Below are 19,085 nucleotides of genomic sequence, written 5' to 3'. Positions count from 1 at the left end.
TTTTCACTGTATAGAATAAACTTCCCAGAATGTATAACAAATATAATTCTCAAAGCTAAATTCCCTTTATTTCAGGGAATTTTTTTAAAGGAAATGAATGTATAGTGCAGTTTAGTATTTGAAGATTTATTATGAATAAATATTCATGAAATGTACAAAGTCTGTAGAATTTAATGATATCAATATCATTAATTCTACATTAATAATAATGATCTAAGGAGTAATGCCTGCATCGTCTCGTCAGGCTGTGGTGAAGGTCTATGTGTCACATTGTGGTGTTAAGAGTGAGGTGAGACAGTGATGAGATCATGGTGCTGAGTACAGTGAGCTGAGAGGGGCGAAGTACTGCCTCCTGGGTGGGGTGTACTGGTACACGGGAGCCTCCTCTGACTCTTCTGATTCGGGGGCAGTGTACAGGCTCCTGGGTGGGGTGTACACGAGAGCCTCCTCTGACTCCTCTGGCTCAGAGGCAGTGTACCGAGGAGTAGGTGGCTCATACTGACGATACTCAGAAGACTCGGGGTACTGAGCCTCACCCTCGTAGCTGACCTCGGCCACGTAGCCTGAGTCACCGTCCACGTAGTAAGTCACAGTCTGCAGACGACCGTCGGGAAGCTGCACGGTGTACGACCCCTTGGTGTTGTCACCATCACGAGACTCCTGGTGACCGAAGTCGTTGCCGGAGTCTTCGTCCTTCACTGACCAGTCGAAGTCGTATTTGACGTCATCATATTCTTCAGAATAATCCTGAAATAAGAAAGAAAATATTTAACTTACTTTACCACTATAGAAACCCAGAACAACCTTGAAATTACTACACTCATGATATTGATGGTCACCTTCACCAGTACCCACCTCAGGAGCGCTGTAGGTGTAGGCTTGACGTTCCTGGACGGATTCTTCTGATTCCTCCACAGGTTCCTGACAGATGAAAAGGTGTAAAAGATAATTTAAAGAAAACGGACTATGTTATGTAGAAAAGTCGAACTTCAACTTTTACTTACTAAATATAAAAAAAAGAAACGTATGTATATTACACTGCTTCAGCATTTTGCTATAGTATTACTGACGATCTCTAATATAACCACAGATCTACAAACACACAAGCAAACTGTATCACTTTATTAAAGGAGAGTCGTAACACTACAGAGGTAACCTTTACATAGACAACAACACCTGGCCGTGGCGTAACTCTCACCTGAGGAGCCGAGTAGTAGTAGGCTGCCGGGGAGTCAGCTACAGCAGCGGCCACCACACCCAGCAACACCAACACCTGTAACCATATATTGTCTTACTGCTAAACCTCTCAATTATAACATATGAAAGTACTGAGATTTTCCATTGTAATTTTCTGCAGATAATGACGTAAAAAATCCTTTATAAAGATCCAAGTTGAGATGAATTTTAAAACAAAAAGGCTTTTTGAAATGTAAAACTTGACTTACCATAAAGTTCATTATTATGTTGTGGAGATAGTCAGAGGACTGTAGTGTATCCAGGACGCTGCTCAATATATATATCCCCTGAGTCGTGACGTCGTTGCACTGGCCCTGGTCTACACTGCCTGTTTTTTCTCGCGTCAAGAAGCGCGGTAAAAAACTGGTCTTGGCCAATGTCCACAACACTCCGCCCCTTCCTGATAGTACTTCCTTACTCCCTCCGTGTTGACATTTACATCCGTGTCTGTGACTCTGCTTCAATATATCTCATGACTCGGAAGTGTTATTATGCCTTAGAAACCCGTATGTCGACAAGGAAGTGTCATGTATAGCTGCACGTAATACAAGAGAATCTCAGATATCCACAGACAAAACGAGTGACGTGTTGACTCCCAGATAAGGTTGTCGGTGACTTAAGACAGAAGGACAGGAAGAAGATTTCACAACGAGGGTGTGGTGAGGTGTTTACAGGCGTTGGTCAGATGGGTCTTATGAAAACCCCTAAACTATCCTAACCTAATGTAACCATCCCATTGTATTTGGGGTCCAGTCCTGATGGGCCCTACTTCTAGTAGCATCTGCTTTATTGGGTCCAAAAGTCAATGAATCCTGTCGTGGAATGCATAACTTAAGGTGAGACATATTATATTAGGACTGAGGCTTATTAGTACTGGGGCCCATTAGAATTAAAGTCTATTAGAACTAAGGTCCATTACAATTGAGGCCTATTAGGACCAGGTCTCACTTGCTCTTGGGACTATTAGGGGTAGGGCCTATTAGAAATGGGACTGATTAGATTTAGAATCTATTAGAATTGCGACATTTTGAGAATAATTTTTAACATTCTAAATCTTTTAGGAGCTGTTTTATCATTCTAGATTTTTTGTGAGTAGTCTTGACATCGATAGAGACACAAAGAGAACGAGTGTTAAGCCGTGTATAGTGAGGCAGGAGGTGTACGCGAGACCTTGTACTCATAATGCTATCAACAACCAAGGCCATAATGTCACTCAACCAACTATCTGACATCTAATCCACAGTCAACACTCCAGGTCATCATTGCTAGTACAGATGTAGAGGTCCTTCGAAACCTGTGTGGATGTATGGTAATCTTTATAAGGGAAAGTGGGCCAGCGTGGTGTAGATCAGGTATACGGGGAGGTCAGGTGATAGGCGTCGACAAGAGTGGAATTTGATCTCTGGGGTCCTGATGTTAGCCAATCTGACCTACCCCTCCGCCCTATATCGTTTATCGTTAAACCATTTTTCTCTTTTACGATACCTATAGTTATTTATCGTTTAGCTATCGTCTTTTTGTTACCTACTAACCTCATTTCCTACCCTTATTCTTTTTCCCAAGGCTACTTATCTCATCCTACCTTCTCCCTCTTCCTCCATCAACCAATACTTTTCTCGGTCAGTCCCTCCCTCCCTCTCTCCCTCCCTCCCTCCCTCCCCTCTCTTCATCCATCCTCTCATACACACAAAAAACACAGCTCCGAGGCATATGCACATACCAGTAAGTTGACCTATTTTCTCATGCTTTTTACACCCTTACCTGATTACACTAAGCCACCTCTCCCCCTTTCCCTCAAGGTCTTCACGCCTCACCTCAATCTGCACCTTAACTCTCACCTGGGACTCAATTAATCCTGAAACTGGGACCTGCAACCAAGCCATGAAAGTAAGAGACTAAGATAGGCTTAAGTTCTCACAGTATAATCAACGATACGGCGACACCCTGCTGGTATTCCCGACGTCCTAGACCTACATGCTGAACACGATGGGATGATATTGATGGGATTTACACCTAGAACTCTTGCTGACAGCTCTGAGGCGGGACAACCCCACTGTATCATTAATTAATGCCGAGATATATCAAGTTCTGTTTTTTTTTTCCGCGACAGAAGAACAAGGAGAGGAAGAAGATCGATGGGAAGACTAGAGAGACGAGTTTCTTAAGCACAGGGACGCCAGGTACTTGATTCAACCAAGCAGTATGGTTGATGAGGAAAGGTCAATGGGCAACTTTCCATCCGAGTACTGAAGGAAGACCATGTTATTCGGAAGATTAAAGCCACTCAGATAACCTGGAGTGACAATTAGTACCTTAAGTTAATATTACAGGTATAGGCGTTTGTCGATCCCTCCTTCAAGGTACTGGAAGTTGAGAATCAGGAAATAAAGAACTCACTCTCTGGACAGTCATGGATCCTATAAACAACATCAACACCTTGACCGTTTGTGATGGATTTTGTTTCCTGAACGTAACCACAAAATTTCTCTCAAGGTTATGACCAGCCACAAAGTCACACCCCTCCCTTAATCGCATAGCAGTGAGAAGAACTATCCGCCAGGTGTTAAGGGCTTCATCACTAATATTACTAATTCATACAGACATAGTTGTCACTTTGGAAACATTATGAGGCGATAAAATTCTAAGGACTGCTTGGTCGACGTGGGAATGCGGGTGTTATAGCAGCTTAAGGCTAAACACATGCTGGTGGTGCCGAGTGAACCGGTACCAGCTATGCTCTCCGTCTGTGCATTTACACCAAGAGATTTATTTCTAATACAATCAAGGTAAAGCAGATGTAGACTACGACTCAAACTGATAATTCACAGCAAATAATGCCTTAATAGAACTGAGTCTAATATTATCTAACAACTAACTCATGATTATAATTAATAAGACCTTACAACCCACTTCTTTAAATCAGATCAATAATAATCCATAATACTTTTTGTATGAACTAGACATACACTGAGACAGCGAGGTAAACACTTAAAGATGAAGGTCATAACTAGAGACAGAAACTTGTTAAAAAACAGTTTCAAGTTTTCTGGTTTAGTGAGTTGTTACAGCCGTGACCTTTACTAGTGCATAGCCTCTCTTACTTGTGAAGAAAACACACTAATTATAGGTCTCTTTCACCTAGAGAGAGAGAGAGAGAGAGACTACTTCCAACTTACTTACAATATCCTGAAGGTCCATGTACTGTACTCTTTCGTCATTACTTGTTACTATTTGTCGTCTCTCAGTATCCTGTTCTTTCCTGCCAGTTCATTAAGATTTCCTTCTCAATTATATTAAACGAGATCGCCGGAGTGTCCTCTCAGAAGTCAATTTCATTTATGATTAGAACTCGTGGCGTCATTATTCTGCTGTGGTTCTTGAATAATATAGCTTATTACCTATTAATTTGGTTATATATGTATTGGTTCACGATTGGTACAGATTGTCAGATCCCCTGGAACGGCTATAGATACCTGACCACTCCCTTCTCCCAAGGTTAGCTGTTGGTGGTGTGTCCGGAGGTGGCCGAAGGTAGCAGTAGACTGACTCTGACTTGTCAGTTCACGCCCACATTTAATTTAGGCCCGTGAAGTGATACCGACTTATACATCAACTGGACTTAGCTAAGAATATGAATCCCAGCCAACACAGGCATCCCAAGTAGTTTAGGACACAGAAAAAAAATTATCATATAAATTTTTGTCGAATATACTCACACAAGTGAGAGAAAAACCAAATATTGTAATATTCTTTTAATATATTGATTCAAAATAAATACATAGTGATAATAATTAAATTTGAATAATTTATCAAGTACATTAAGTCATGCCGTATACATAAGCAATGATTATAGGCCTCATTGTTTATGAATAACAAAACTCAGACATAATATGTCAAAGAACATATTAAATTTGATCACGAAATAAAGAGTTATAGAGATGAGGGAAGAGGGAAATGGTGTCATGATAACCAAGAGGCTGTGAAGGAAGATAAGGAGGTCACCTTGACACACCTGTCTGAGTCTCGTACTGTGGAGACGATGTCCTCACAAGGTGAAGATCCTCCACTCACATCTGTCATGTCTTCGTGTTGTTGTTTTTTACTTTGATTCGTTAGAGTCAGGGGCATAGTAGAATCTCCTTGGTGGGGCGTACACGGGAGCCTCCACAGACTCTTCAGGCTCTGGGGCGGAGTACCGGGGCCTGGGTGCTGTGTATTCGTAAGACTCATCAGACTCATCAGACTCATCAGACTCGGGGTATTGAGCTTCACCCTCGTACTTGACCTCGGCGACGTAGCCTGAGTCACCATCCACATAGTAAGTCACAGTCTGGAGACGACCGTCGGGAAGCTGCACAGAGTACGACCCCTTGGTGTTGTCACCATCACGAGACTCCTGGTGACCGAAGTCGTTACCGGAGTCCTCGTCCTTCACTGACCAGTCGAAGTCGTATTTGGCCTCAGTTGATTCTGCTGAGTATTCATCGGATTCCTCAGATTCCTGGAAAATATGAATTCGTGAATTTTCTACGAATACAACTAACACTTTAGATTCATTACAAAGGTTTTCATGAGATATTAACCCTATGTTTACAAGAATTATACTGAGGTATTTGACTGAATTTATATATTAATTGTTCTATAAATTTAAAAAAGAGTAATATTTAGATTAAGTTATGGACTAAGAAATATTTCATAGCTTCATATGGGGTAAAATTTGGTCTTAGTAACTGATCGTCAAAGTAGAAAAACCAAAACAATAACTGCTTGGCTTTGAATTAGATTAATTTTCATCTTCGTTGTCTTGCTGGTCGGACTCATTACCTGAGGGGCGGCGTAGGAGTATGAGGGGCGCTTGTCAGCAGCAGCCACGGCCACCATACCCAGCAGGAGGAGGATCTAAGGGAAAGAAGTGTCATTAATCAATACAAGTAAAGCTGTTGGTTCTTAATCACCAGAAAAACAACTTTTAATCACGTGAATATGAAGTAAAAATCATATCTATACTTTAAAAGTATTTAGATTAGCGGTCCTGCTGTAGATATTTAATGATCAACTGCACTGTAACTCCATTAGTAATCTTAAACTGGCCAAGACTCTGGTTACCTTAGTGTTCATGATGGTAGAGCTGTACAAACAATGATGCCTCTCGTTGGCTTCTCCCTCGTATATATACCCTGTTGGGTCATGACGTCACACACCACCAGCCCCACGACACAGCGAGGACTTAGCCACTCCCAAACCTTCAGACATGTTGCAACAGGTCCTTGATTTTTTCCCCTGTATTTTCTATCTCTTAATTAGCATATTCCTGTAACTTACACCTTGAGAAACTGCCTTAAAGTTTTCTCTCAAATATTTGTATAATTCCGCAATCTGGATCCGTTGATTACAATAAATATTAAGTTTCTGCTTTTGATAAGGTGTCTAATGAAGGAGCAGGTGACTACGTAAAGGTGTTAGATTTTGTAGTAATAGATATGAGGAAATGTAGAACAAACAAAATGGTGATAATAATGATGGAAATTGTATAAGGATAAGGATAAGGATAAGGATAAGGATAAGGATAAGGATAACGATATGGATAAGGAAATTGGGATGAAATAACACTTAATGAGGAAGATATTGAGGGAGACTGGAAAGAACTTCACTAAAATTATTGTATCAAAATATATAGTTAACTTACCATATAAAACGTTTAATGGCTAAAATCGATCCTGCACCACGAACTTTCTATCACTATGGTAAGTGGTAATCACATCCCTGTTTCCCCTGAGAGAGTTTAACATAACTTTGCTTACACTTGGATTGAAGCCGATTATGATGGAGACTAATTCTGATTCAATAACTAAGAATATTTTACTAAGATCTCCAACTACTTCCACTTAACTTTTGTATCTGGATTAAGGAACCTTTATCACTATATGTACAGTATATAGAAGAATTAATTATGTTTGAATATATTTCTAGTGTCCATCTAGGTTAAGGTTCACTTATCTTGTCACTGTTAACACGTGGGAATCACTAGCTGTTTCTTATACCCAATTGTATGCTTCTTGGTTTAGTGTGTAAGAGGATCCAATTGGCTGTACCATTTGTTATAGGGAGTGAGGATATAGAACTCTAAATGCAGGTCAAGGAATATCTAGCACAGATCCTTGGTACTGCTCTCCAACACCTGCACTACCTCAACAAAAATCAGGAATCTATTAACAATTGTATCGACTGGCGGGAGGAAGGTAGGGGTGTATCTGAAGCGAACTAGTGGTCTGTATGAAAGTAGGTGAGTGAAGTACCAGCACTGACCTCACACGCCTTTCAAATAAGAATGACGATAATAGGTGGAGGTAGATAGTCTGATGGGATGGTGTACTCCTTATTCTGTTGCTTTCTTTCTCTCTTTCTTAATTTGTTGTTCATTCTTTTCATCGTCGATATTCACTCTTTCTCTAATCCTTTCTCTCTCTTCGTTTTTCTCAATTTGCCTCTTAATTCTCTCTATTTTATTTACACTTGCACATTTATCCCTCTAAAAACTCTAAACTAATGAACACATCAGTATTCAACTCAGTGTCGTAGAGAGATAATGGATTCCTACTTGACGGTGTTGAAATCTCCACGCAAATAATCAATCAAACATGACACGCCCACTTTAGTAATGCTTGTAATCTGATTGGCTGTTGATTGCTAAGCGTGTTGCTCCTCCACTCACTAATCAATAAATCAACTTCTAGAATTTGTGATGGTTTCTAAGAATGCTAAAAGTATGGGGAGTTTAATGATAGATTAATTCCTACCATCCTACTTTTCCTTTAAATCCTTCCCTCATATGCGAATCTAAATTTGAGTTTTATAACATTTCTCTATTTAAAAATGTTCTTTAATCATTTAAAATACAAATCAAATTAACTTTCTTATATAAGTTATTTTGCTTCATAACAGTTAACCTCAATAGTGGACATTATTATATCTGTAGGCACATTATTATGCTGAGGCAGTGTTGTACTTCCGACTATGATCTTACTGCAACACACACATGCCTGCCAAGACGTTTTCTGGTACGGATGGACAGGAGGATATCATGGTTCATAGCTTCAACTAACTAATGGTTTACCTCACACCCTTGATAAAATTCTCGTCATTCGAAGCTGATGTGAATTAGTACAGTAGGATGCCAGTTGTTCCACCATAGTCAAGTGTACGAGGTATACATACACTATATAAGTATGTAATTTTTAAATATATTCACAGACACATTCATGAACATGTATATGATGTATAATTGTACATAAATAAGAATGACGACAAACTGTTCCACTGTTTGCATGTTTGTATGGGTCAATTTAAAGTTGTTTTAAGATTCATTCAGTATATTTCTTCATAATAAATAAATAGTAATATTTCACATTCAATAATTTAGTACGAATACTGCAGGTAGAGTTGATACAACATACTGGCAGTGGTTGTAGGTGAAGATCCTCCACTCACATCTGTCATGTCTTCGTGTTGTTGTTGTTTACTTTGATTCGTTAGAGTCAGGGGCATAGTAGAATCTCCTTGGTGGGGCATACACGGGAGCCTCTACAGACTCTTCAGGCTCAGGGGCGGAGTACCGGGGCCTGGGTGCTGTGTATTCGTAAGACTCATCAGACTCATCAGACTCATCAGACTCATCAGACTCGGGGTATTGAGCCTCACCCTCGTACTTGACCTCGGCGACGTAGCCTGAGTCACCGTCCACGTAGTAAGTCACAGTCTGGAGACGACCGTCGGGAAGCTGCACGTAGTACGACCCCTTGGTGTTGTCACCATCACGAGACTCCTGGTGACCGAAGTCGTTGCCGGAGTCCTCGTCCTTCACTGACCAGTCGAAGTCGTATTTGGCCTCAGTAGATTCTGCTGAATATTCATCTGATTCCTCTGATTCCTCGGATTCCTGGAAAAAAATTAATTTTCATTAATTTTCTACTGATACACCACCATATATAATATTCCTCATTTTAAATTTCTTGCTGGAGTTCTACAAAATACAACACAAACTTGTAATGTCAAAAAGAAGGGGAAAATGTGACATACTTTATAAATGTAATGACCAACTAATAGGTGTGATCAAGTGTATCTTTTAGTTTTTGTATTGCTTAAAAATTGTTGAGTTTGGGTTATTTATCGATTTAAGTAAAATATCAGTTTGTTAAAATTAGTCACGAATATTTTTTTTTTTTTTTATCAAATGAGTTAACATCTTTGTGTTGTCTTCCTGGACGGACACTTTACCTGAGGAGCTGAGTAGGAGTATGATGGGCGCCTGTCAGCAGCAGCCACGGCCACCAAACCTAGCAGGAGGAGGATCTGAGGAAAAAATATTAATTGATGAATTTAATTGAAACAGCCACATGATCATCACAAGAACAATCATATAAAGAGTATGACAATAGGATTTTATTATTAGTTTAACATAATTAAAAAAAAGTGCTCAAGCTGTATCTGTTTGGTGGATAAATTCAGTCTAACTCCAATAGTGATCTTCCACACGCTAAAACTCAGGCTACCTTAGTGTTCATGATGGTAGTAGAGCTGGAGAAGCTATGATGCCTCTCGTTGGCTTCTCCCGCGTATATATACCTTACTGGCTCATGACGTCACACACCACTACTACCCCGCGACACTAGTTTTTTTTAATATAAAGTATCACAGCAAGGACTCAGCCACTCCGAAACCTTCAGCCATTTTGCAATAGATCCTTGTATTCTTCACCTGAGGCGTCTGTGAAAGTTATCCTCAATGATTTTATGCGTCTTCATTACCATATCACTGAAAATTACACCTTGAGGAAATATTTAAATTTCCTCAAATTTTTTTGTTAATTTTTATTACTTAAATCAATTGATGAACATAAAAGATGAGTAAGTTTTTTGATAATTAATTTGATGTGGAAGTGTAGTTAATGTGCACATGAAAAAGACTTTTAAGTGTGGTATTATGATTGTAAACTAGTGTGGAATAATGATAAATGATAAAGTGTGAAATAATGGCAATGAGGAGACAAGTTGGAAATAAATGGGTGAAGAATAATGGGATGGTATAGAAAATAATAAATGTGGAGATTATTATCAATGGGTCAAAGAGGAACACCACTTACTAAGGAGAATTATAAAGTGGTACAAGATCAAGTGTGGATGAGAAAGTGAAAATAATGACTTCTGTTATACCATTATACTAGTTTGACACTTTGCGATATTCTTGTGGCACTACTATTTTCTATTGGCATTTTATTATTTTATTTGGGCATTTTGGTAAACTTTGGTACCAATTTAAATATATTTTTAATTGTTATTATATTTTTATTATATATTACTACTATTCTCGCAGCACTTTAACTTATCCTTATGACATTTTACTAAATACTGGTAACACTTTATTGTCACTTTTCCATATTATTATTACACTTTAGCTTATTCTGTTGACGTTTCACTATATTCTTGTTGTTTAAGTTAAATATATAGTTAGGAAGTTTTTATAGTAATATGTTATAGTTGGTGTCGAGTCTCGCTGAGTCTATAGTTACAGACTTCCCATGATGATGATATTGTGAGTTTCCCTCGAGTGCTTAGTAGTTGAATTAAGTTGAGTTACAGTAAAGGACAACTGAACCATAACGCGAGGGAGTAGTAAATTACAAACAGATATGAAATGAGAACTAAAATAAAGGGCTATTTTAGTGACGTGGAGAAGATAGTAACTATGAGAAAACTTTAAATAGAAAAATGAACAGATATTAATGAGAATGTTACTCACAACACCATGGAGAAACAGTAAAAGTATATGACTGTGTTGTTATAGTCGGCAGTCATGTGAACTCAACTGAAGGAAGGTAAGACACCAGTGCTTGGAGCTCAGACTAGATATACAAGACGAGAATTACAACGAGAATTATTATGTCTAACAGTTTATGTCTAATACGGTAAGCCATCACTAGTAATCGGAGTTATTCCTTCGTTTTCCCGGATTCTCTTATTTGCCCCTTTCTCTCTTGTTCTTCTCCTATCTTTCTTTCTCTAGTTTTTCTCTCAATTACCCAAACTGTCCCTAATTTTCTTTGAACCTAAAAGTTTATCAAGAGCAAACTCAGTACGACCAATATTACAGTTAATATCAATGTGAATATCATTTTAGTAATGATTTGGTCCTTAGGAGGAAACCCTTATGGGATCCACAACTAGACCGCCATCCACACCCTGCAGGATGACGGTCTCTCTCGCATCCCATAAATGCATTCTGATCCTCTATATTCACCAGGTTGGTCTTCTTCTGGGTATTCAATCTCCCACAGTCGACGTTCTTTTTGGTGTAATATTGACTACTATTAAGCTTTGTCTATGTCATTCGAATTTCTCAGACCTTATACATATTATATAGGTGTGATTTGCCTTAAAACTGTTCCTTAAATTATTCATACATTCTCTCCTTAATGCAAATATTTCAGTACTTTTCCGAGTAACTGGAGTTATAAAATAAATTCTGTATATTGTTGCCTCATGATATATTGAGTTATAGGCACTTATACGCAGACATGTTATATGTATACAGTTAACAATGTGAGATATTAATTTATGATTAACTTAAGATCTGCAGATTTGTTTATAAGTTTGTTTGGAATAATAACATATTTTATGTTACTTCAATACATTTATTAATAATAAATAAATATTATTCATTCTTTTTCAATAATTTAGCAGGAGTGGAGAAGATGTAATACTGGTGAAGGATGTAAGGCTGTATAGCGTATAAATATTTTAGACAGAATAAGTTGGGAACACAGCCCGAGTCTGATCAAGAAATAAAGAGTTGTAGAGATGAGGGGAGAAAGAAATGGTGTCATGATAACCAAGAGGCTGTGAAGGAAGATAAGGAGGTCACCTTGACACACCTGTCTGAGTCTCGTACTGTGGAGACGATGTCCTCACAAGGTGAAGATCCTCCACTCACATCTGTCATGTCTTCGTGTTGTTGTTGTTACTTTGATTCATTAGAGTCAGGGGCATAGTAGAATCTCCTTCGTGGGGCGTACACGGGAGCCTCCACAGACTCTTCAGGCTCAGGGGCGGAGTACCGGGGCCTGGGTGCTGTGTATTCGTAAGACTCATCAGACTCATCAGACTCATCAGACTCGGGGTATTGAGCCTCACCCTCGTACTTGACCTCGGCGACGTAGCCTGAGTCACCGTCCACGTAGTAAGTCACAGTCTGGAGACGGCCGTCGGGAAGCTGCACAGAGTACGACCCCTTGGTGTTGTCGCCATCACGAGACTCTTGGTGACCGAAGTCGTTGCCGGAGTCCTCGTCCTTCACTGACCAGTCGAAGTCGTATTTGGCCTCGGTAGATTCTACTGAATATTCATCTGATTCATCTGATTCATCTGATTCCTCGGATTCCTGGAAAGACGGAAGAATATTTGTATTAATCTAATGCTACATTATTACACACAAGTCATTTACAGTGAAAGGGAGTCACGCCCTTACAGAGATTTTCAAAGGATATCTTCCATCAGGATATGTTAAGAGGACCAAAACTGACCACACTTACTGTGATTAATTATATAATTCTATGTTGCAGAAGAGGGTTGATTATTCCTTGTCTATGGCCATGGGATTTATCGATATTATGTCCATATAACTACCAAATAAACTTAGATTCAACAAAGTATAAGAAGTTTCTCGCTCATGATCGAGCTGTATTAATCATTTAAATTAAATTATTTTCTTTTATAAGAAAATAATCTCTAAGAGTAGTGTTGAAGTCATCCTTGTAAAGCACACTACCTGAGGGGCGGCGTAGGAGTAGGAGGGGCGAGGGAGCTTGTCTGCAGCAGCCACGGCCACCACACCCAGCAGGAGGAGGATCTAGGAAAAAAATCGATTAATTACAACAAGAAGAATTAAAATAACAATTTAAAATCACCATGAGTGCATGACAAAAACAATTTTTGAATAGACTAACAAAATTTAGATAAATGTTCTTGATATAAGCACTTTGTGGGAGCTTTACAATAACTTGATAAATGATCTTCCACACTCTAAGACTCAGGTTACCTTAGTGTTCATGATAGTAGTAGAGCTGTAGAAGCAATGATGCCTCTCGGTGGCTTCTCCCGCTTATATATACCTTACTGGCTCCTGACGTCACACACCACTACCACCCCGCCACACAGCTGTTTTTTGTCAAGCATCACAAGAGGGACTCAGCCACTCCCAGGCCTTCACATCCTAACTTTAACAAACGCAGCTCTATGTTCTTGAGGTTATGTGAAATATCATCTTGTATTTAGCTCTTTATCATAAGATTTAAACATTGACTTACGAAACACTAAGAAGATATTTTCGTTCAATGTTTAATAAATTTTTGTACAGGTGACCAAAAGAGAACTAAGTTAGTTTTTATTGGGATGAAAAACGATATTGGAGGGAAGGTCGTGAGGAAGATACAGTGAAGGTCTTCATGCTTAGTGTAGATAAGGTGAGAGTGTGAGGTCAACGCTGGCTGGTAAGGATGATGATGGATGAGAGGAAGTGAGGAAAAGACCATGAGTGAGGTGGACATGGGATGGGGTGGACAGTATGAATGGTGGGTAAGAGAGAGGAGGAAGCAATCTTCATCATTTAGCCAGGAGAAACAGTACATACAACCTTACAGTAGGATACAGTACATAACATGGAGGTAGGAACAACAAACAATTTTTTGTCCGTTATACGAGTTATCACAGCCAAGGTTTCTCACAAGTTCAACATAAGGCAGAGAGACAATATTCAGAGGTGGGTTGTCACATACAACGAACGACCTGTGAAAAATTTATGAAAAGAGAAATTTTCGCGACTCACTTTGCTGTGGTCGTGACTGGGTGAAATTATTATTCCCACCATCAGATAATTGTCTCTTACAGCCGTTCCGAACACGATGGGAAGAATTAAGTAAATTTTACAACATGTCAAGATTTCCATATATTTGTCTTAATTTATACATAGTTAGTGAAAGCAACAGTTACACGCTTTATGAAGCACGTAAGACTTTCATTAGAAGTATATTTCTCACATGACACGTAAAGGGGTAAAACATATAACACGTCACGACCTGACAACGATCGCGTCCGTAAAATATTTTCAGTGTTGCCACAAACGCTTGGTCGTGATTTTCGGCGTGACCAGCCACTCTTGTTTACAGTGACCTAGATCTGACACTTGGTCTAGTGCGACACGAGCTGCTACAAGGATGTCACTAACCATTGGAACGTGAAAGTGGGTCCCATAGGCCTAATGGTTCGTCAGTGGCAGTATTGATATAACACATTGTAAAATAAGCCTTTTTTCGGGACACAAGGATTCAGTTTGGCCGGCACTGCAATTGGCTACAATCACATCCCCAACTCTAAATTAATGTACCCAAATTACTGCTGGTTGGATTGTAGGCGTCCAGGGCGTGAACCAGTGACTCTCAGGACAGGAGGCACCACTCGGCTCCCAGGGCGTGAACCAGTGACTCTCAGGACAGGAGGCACCACTCGGCTCTCAGGACAGGAGGCACCACTCGGCTCCCACTCCCCAAACTGATCTTCTATGTCTTTCAATCTGTCTTTCATGTTGGTAAAATTGACAAAACATGAAGAAATATTCCGTTTTCGTTGTAATTTTGCCCTTTTGCAAAAAAGCTATGATGGGGTGGTACTTTAGCTACTGTTGAAACCAGCGCTACATTATTTTGACCTTGAGAGGGAAGCATTGTGTGAGAGTATCGTGACTCAACACGTTCTTCAGCTGGTTATAAGGTACATTACGTTTAGGAGAATTTATAGTACCGGAATTCTTAATAACATCAGAAAATGTGAAAAGATATCGATTATGTGAAAGTTATTATGTGAGCAAAGACAGCATTAAATACAGATAACGTCAAGACTAAACTGTGTGAATCAGAAAACCAGAAATATAATATAACACGAAATACAAACCTGACCAGAACTTCGTGGACATGAACTAAAACTAAAGGTAACTTACTTTAGAAACACAGAAGGTGTAAGGAAGTCTGGTGGCTTACTGAGGAAGGTCTATCCTTTATGGTCAACAGAGATGCGATCATCAGCTGTTGTGTAGAGTTGTGGCAGCTGGTGACGACTGTACAGGAGTCCACTCAGTCCAGACGTTGGCGTGAGGGGAGTTGTGTGCCTGTGCAGGGATGCCGGTTTGTTCTAAAGGACATGACTTAATATCCAAAGATGCGCACCTTTGATTGGCGTTTCAATATGCCAATAAACACTGTGTTGCAGCAATGGCATTGGTATTTATATGACCAGTAATGTCTAAGTATGTGTGTGTGTGTGTGTGTGTGTGTGTGTGTGGCTACATATGCGGGTAAGGTATCATCTACTAAATATTCCTACATAAGTATAGACGTGAACCTTGTACATACAATGGCATTGTTACTTGGTTTACAAGTTTGTGTGGAATCAAGAAAATTCAACGATATTTTTAATATATTTATTCATATATAAATAAATATTATTCATACACTCTCAATAAGTTAGCAGAAAACTGAGGACACATTATAATATATTGATGAGATTGTAGAGAGACAAAACACTGAGATAGGACACACGGTAAGACACACGGTAAGACACACAGTAAGACACACAGTAAGACACACAGTGAGACACACAGTGAGACAGATAAAGAAATAAAGAGTTATGGAAATAAGGGGAGAGAGAAATGGTGTCATGATAACCAAGAGGCTGTGAAGGAAGATAAGGAGGTCACCTTGACACACCTGTCTGAGTCTCGTACTGTGGAGACGATGTCCTCACAAGGTGAAGATCCTCCACTCTTATCTGTCATGTCTTCGTGTTGTTGTTGTTACTTTGATTCATTAGAGTCAGGGGCATACTAGAATCTCCTTCGTGGGGCATACACGGGAGCCTCCACAGGCTCTTCAGGCTCAGGGGCGGAGTATCGGGGCCTGGGTGCTGTGTATTCGTAAGACTCATCAGACTCATCAGACTCATCAGACTCATCAGACTCGGGGTATTGAGCCTCACCCTCGTACTTGACCTCGGCCACGTAGCCTGAGTCACCGTCCACGTAGTAAGTCACAGTCTGGAGACGACCGTCGGGAAGCTGCACAGAGTACGACCCCTTGGTGTTGTCACCATCACGGGACTCTTGGTGACCGAAGTCGTTGCCGGAGTCCTCGTCCTTCACTGACCAGTCAAAGTCGTATTTGGCCTCGGTAGATTCTGCTGAATATTCATCTGATTCCTCGGATTCCTGGAAAAATATATAGATTCCTTATAAGTGTTCTGCAGTTCTGGTTTTACATACTACATTAAAAAAATTCCGTTTTAAACAGTAGTTTTCAGAGTCAAACATCACCTAACAGAGATAATGAAAATGTCCATCTTGAACTGAAACATCACCATCTCCCTTCTTATGACAACTACGGCAAATGAATATCTTATATATGTATGTTGGCATCTTCCTGGACGGACATATTACCTGAGAGGAGTCGTAGTTGTATGATGGGCGCCTGTCAGCAGTAGCCACGGCCACTACACCCAGCAGGAGGAGAATCTGAGGAGAAAAAAGCATTCGATATTATTAATGAATCTTGGTTACAATCAAAGGAAAAAATATATATCGAAATTTAGATGACTAATTTACAATAATCTGTATAATTTACTATAATTAGATGAATTATCCATATATGGCTCCTCTGTAGGTTACCTTAGTGTTCATGATAGTAGTAGAGCTGTAGAAGCAATGATGCCTCTCGGTGGCTTCTCCCGCGTATATATACCTTACTGGCTTTTGACGTCACACACCACTACCACCCCGCGACACAGCTGTTTTTTGTCAAGCATCACAAGAGGGACTCAGCCACTCCCAGACCTTCACATCCTAACTTTAACAAACGTAGCTCTATTTTCTTGAGGTTATGTGAAATCTCTTCCTGTATTTTTCTTTTTCACTAAAACACAAACATCAATTGTAACTTTTATGGAAGCGTTTAAAAAATAAAATTAGTTGTTTATGAACATTAAAACTAATTTTGTTATGAGGAGGAAAAGGTGAAGGACTTTATGAGTGGATTAATTAGTAGCTCAGGTGGAGGTAAACATTAATTAGTGAGGTTTATGGTTTAAAATATCCCCCAAGAACAGATTCACAATACCCTCTTCGTCAGTGCCTTATCAAGCTTACGTCTGCTGGAGGAAAGATTACTGTGCCGTCAGAATCTTCCATCTTCACAACTGTTGATACCTTTCTTCCTCTCCCTTCTTCTCATCTCTTTCGTAACCTTTTCAACCACATCTCTCCATCCTGCCTATCACTGGTATTTCCCGCACCTCCTCTTACTACACTTTCTTCTCTACCCTTCAGTATATACCCTGACCACCTCAGTCTTGGTTCATTGATTCACTCGTAATATGTTCGCTTCTATAACGTAAAGGACAATTACATACATACACACACACACACACACACACACACACACACACACACACACACACACACACACACACACACACACACACACACACACACACCTGCCTGCCTGTTTCATTACAGAATCGAACAAGTGAAAATGAACTGAAGAGATTTTTTTTCACATACGAATCTTGGTATTTAATTATACAGGAAATTATTGCCAGGATATTCAACGGGGTTCTTGCTTTATGGTTATGTCTACACAGGCAGTGTATTAAGAGACCCTGAGACCATTATTTTCTACTTTTTTTTTCCTCCCTTGAACGTAAATAAGTCCAAGGTAATTTATCTGTTTTTGCGAAGTATAAGGCTGAGCTGTTTTCCTTAATGTGACATGACTTATTGGTTATCTCTCTCTCTCTCTCTCTCTCTCTCTCTCTCTCTCTCTCATTTCCTATTTTCATATCCCCTTATCTTTTTTTTTCTCTACTTATCTAACTTTCTATTTATTCCTCTGTCTATCAATCTATTAATCTATCAATCTATCTATCTTTAGTCTCAAGTATCAACCAACAATAAACCAAACACCATCATGTGTCAACCTTGTATCATCTGTTAGCACTGTGGGTATTTTATTATCTTGTGGGATCCAGCCAAGAGCGTAAGGCACATTAACATTAAGCGATTTACCTACAATACATAGTGCAGTATTTGATAACATCCCCGTCACGGTGAGGTCGGAGGAAGGCCTGGCTCACATCTGTCAGTGTGTGTGTGTGTGTGTGTGTGTGTGTGTGTGTGCAGGAGGGAGGGGAGGAGGAGAGAGAGGAAAGAAGGAGGAGGGGGAGGCAGGTGGGAGGAAGGAGGGTAAGATAGAGGGGGGTGGGCGTAGAGTGAGGCAGAGAAGATGGTGAGGAGACAGATAGTGGGTAGGAAAGAAAGAGAGTGAGGCAGGAATTAAGGAGGGATGGGATGAGGAATGGAGGAGAGTGAGGCAGGGGTTGAGGAGGGAGGGAGAAGAGTGAGATAAGGAGTGAGGAGAGAGGGATGGAAGAGAGTGAGGCAGCTCAGTGAGTCAAGGCTGGCTGGTGGGACACAGGCCCGGGGCACTGCTCTACATACTAACAAGGCAAAACACGAGTGAACTACCTCTTCCGCTCTGTACTTTCTTTTATTCACCGTCGAGTAGGCCATTAACTGACTCATTAGACGTTTCTTTAATGTATATAAAGAATATAATCGTGACTTATTCCCATTAAGTTGTACATAAACTATAGGAAGTTGACCTCCAAAGGCCAGCCAGTGCGTGTGAAGAAACACCTCATTGGTCCAGCTCTACACCAGGCCAGTGTACGCACGAGGGTGTGGTGCTGCCGGGGGAG

General features: G+C 40.0%; 3 protein-coding genes across 5 annotated transcripts; all 3 read right to left on the bottom strand.

Annotated features, from left to right (window-relative positions):
* Positions 1 to 110: 110 nt before the first annotated feature.
* LOC121869712 (cuticle protein 19-like) lies at positions 111 to 1,522 on the bottom strand. Its single transcript, XM_042371271.1, has 4 exons — positions 1,446 to 1,522; positions 1,199 to 1,273; positions 856 to 921; positions 111 to 747 (listed from the first exon to the last, which is right to left on the bottom strand). Exons 1-4 carry the CDS (start codon positions 1,455 to 1,457, stop codon positions 307 to 309), a joined length of 594 nt encoding a protein of 197 aa, XP_042227205.1. The 5' UTR covers positions 1,458 to 1,522; the 3' UTR covers positions 111 to 306.
* Positions 1,523 to 4,975: 3,453 nt separating this feature from the next.
* Positions 4,976 to 6,413, bottom strand: LOC121869722 (pro-resilin-like). The gene is made up of 3 exons (XM_042371285.1): positions 6,343 to 6,413; positions 6,061 to 6,135; positions 4,976 to 5,737 (listed from the first exon to the last, which is right to left on the bottom strand). The coding sequence occupies exons 1-3, from the start codon at positions 6,352 to 6,354 to the stop codon at positions 5,336 to 5,338; spliced, it is 489 nt and encodes a 162-aa protein (XP_042227219.1). The 5' UTR covers positions 6,355 to 6,413; the 3' UTR covers positions 4,976 to 5,335.
* Positions 6,414 to 8,588: 2,175 nt separating this feature from the next.
* Positions 8,589 to 17,039, bottom strand: LOC121869713 (pro-resilin-like). 3 transcript variants are annotated; one of them, XM_042371273.1, is made up of 4 exons: positions 16,999 to 17,039; positions 13,057 to 13,137; positions 12,610 to 12,669; positions 8,589 to 9,121 (listed from the first exon to the last, which is right to left on the bottom strand). In XM_042371273.1, the coding sequence occupies exons 1-4, from the start codon at positions 17,008 to 17,010 to the stop codon at positions 8,753 to 8,755; spliced, it is 522 nt and encodes a 173-aa protein (XP_042227207.1). In that variant the 5' UTR covers positions 17,011 to 17,039; the 3' UTR covers positions 8,589 to 8,752. The 3 variants fall into 3 exon arrangements, with proteins under 3 accessions (XP_042227207.1, XP_042227206.1, XP_042227208.1); XM_042371272.1 differs by lacking the exon at positions 16,999 to 17,039 and adding an exon at positions 13,327 to 13,364; XM_042371274.1 differs by lacking the exons at positions 12,610 to 12,669; positions 13,057 to 13,137; positions 16,999 to 17,039 and adding exons at positions 9,511 to 9,585; positions 9,786 to 9,871 and having other exon boundaries at positions 8,589 to 9,172.
* Positions 17,040 to 19,085: the final 2,046 nt, after the last annotated feature.

This window comes from Homarus americanus, unplaced genomic scaffold, assembly GCF_018991925.1.
Source record: "Homarus americanus isolate GMGI-L3 unplaced genomic scaffold, GMGI_Hamer_2.0 scaffold23578, whole genome shotgun sequence".
NCBI lineage: Eukaryota > Metazoa > Arthropoda > Malacostraca > Decapoda > Nephropidae > Homarus > Homarus americanus.
This window is presented reverse-complemented; position numbering and strand designations above follow the sequence as displayed.

What these genes read in the sequence shown, in the direction of transcription:
- LOC121869712 (XM_042371271.1), bottom strand. An exon ending in ACTACTACTCGGCTCCTCAG is followed by an intron (nt 922 to 1,198) that starts GTGAGAGTTACG and finishes TTCATCTGTCAG; the next exon opens with GAACCTGTGGAGGAATCAGA. An exon ending in ACACCTACAGCGCTCCTGAG is followed by an intron (nt 748 to 855) that starts GTGGGTACTGGT and finishes TTCTTATTTCAG; the next exon opens with GATTATTCTGAAGAATATGA.
- LOC121869722 (XM_042371285.1), bottom strand. An exon ending in ACTCCTACGCCGCCCCTCAG is followed by an intron (nt 5,738 to 6,060) that starts GTAATGAGTCCG and finishes CATATTTTCCAG; the next exon opens with GAATCTGAGGAATCCGATGA.
- LOC121869713 (XM_042371273.1), bottom strand. An exon ending in ACTCCTACGCCGCCCCTCAG is followed by an intron (nt 12,670 to 13,056) that starts GTAGTGTGCTTT and finishes CCGTCTTTCCAG; the next exon opens with GAATCCGAGGAATCAGATGA. An exon ending in ATTCAGTAGAATCTACCGAG is followed by an intron (nt 9,122 to 12,609) that starts GCCAAATACGAC and finishes GAATCTACTGAG; the next exon opens with GCCAAATACGACTTCGACTG.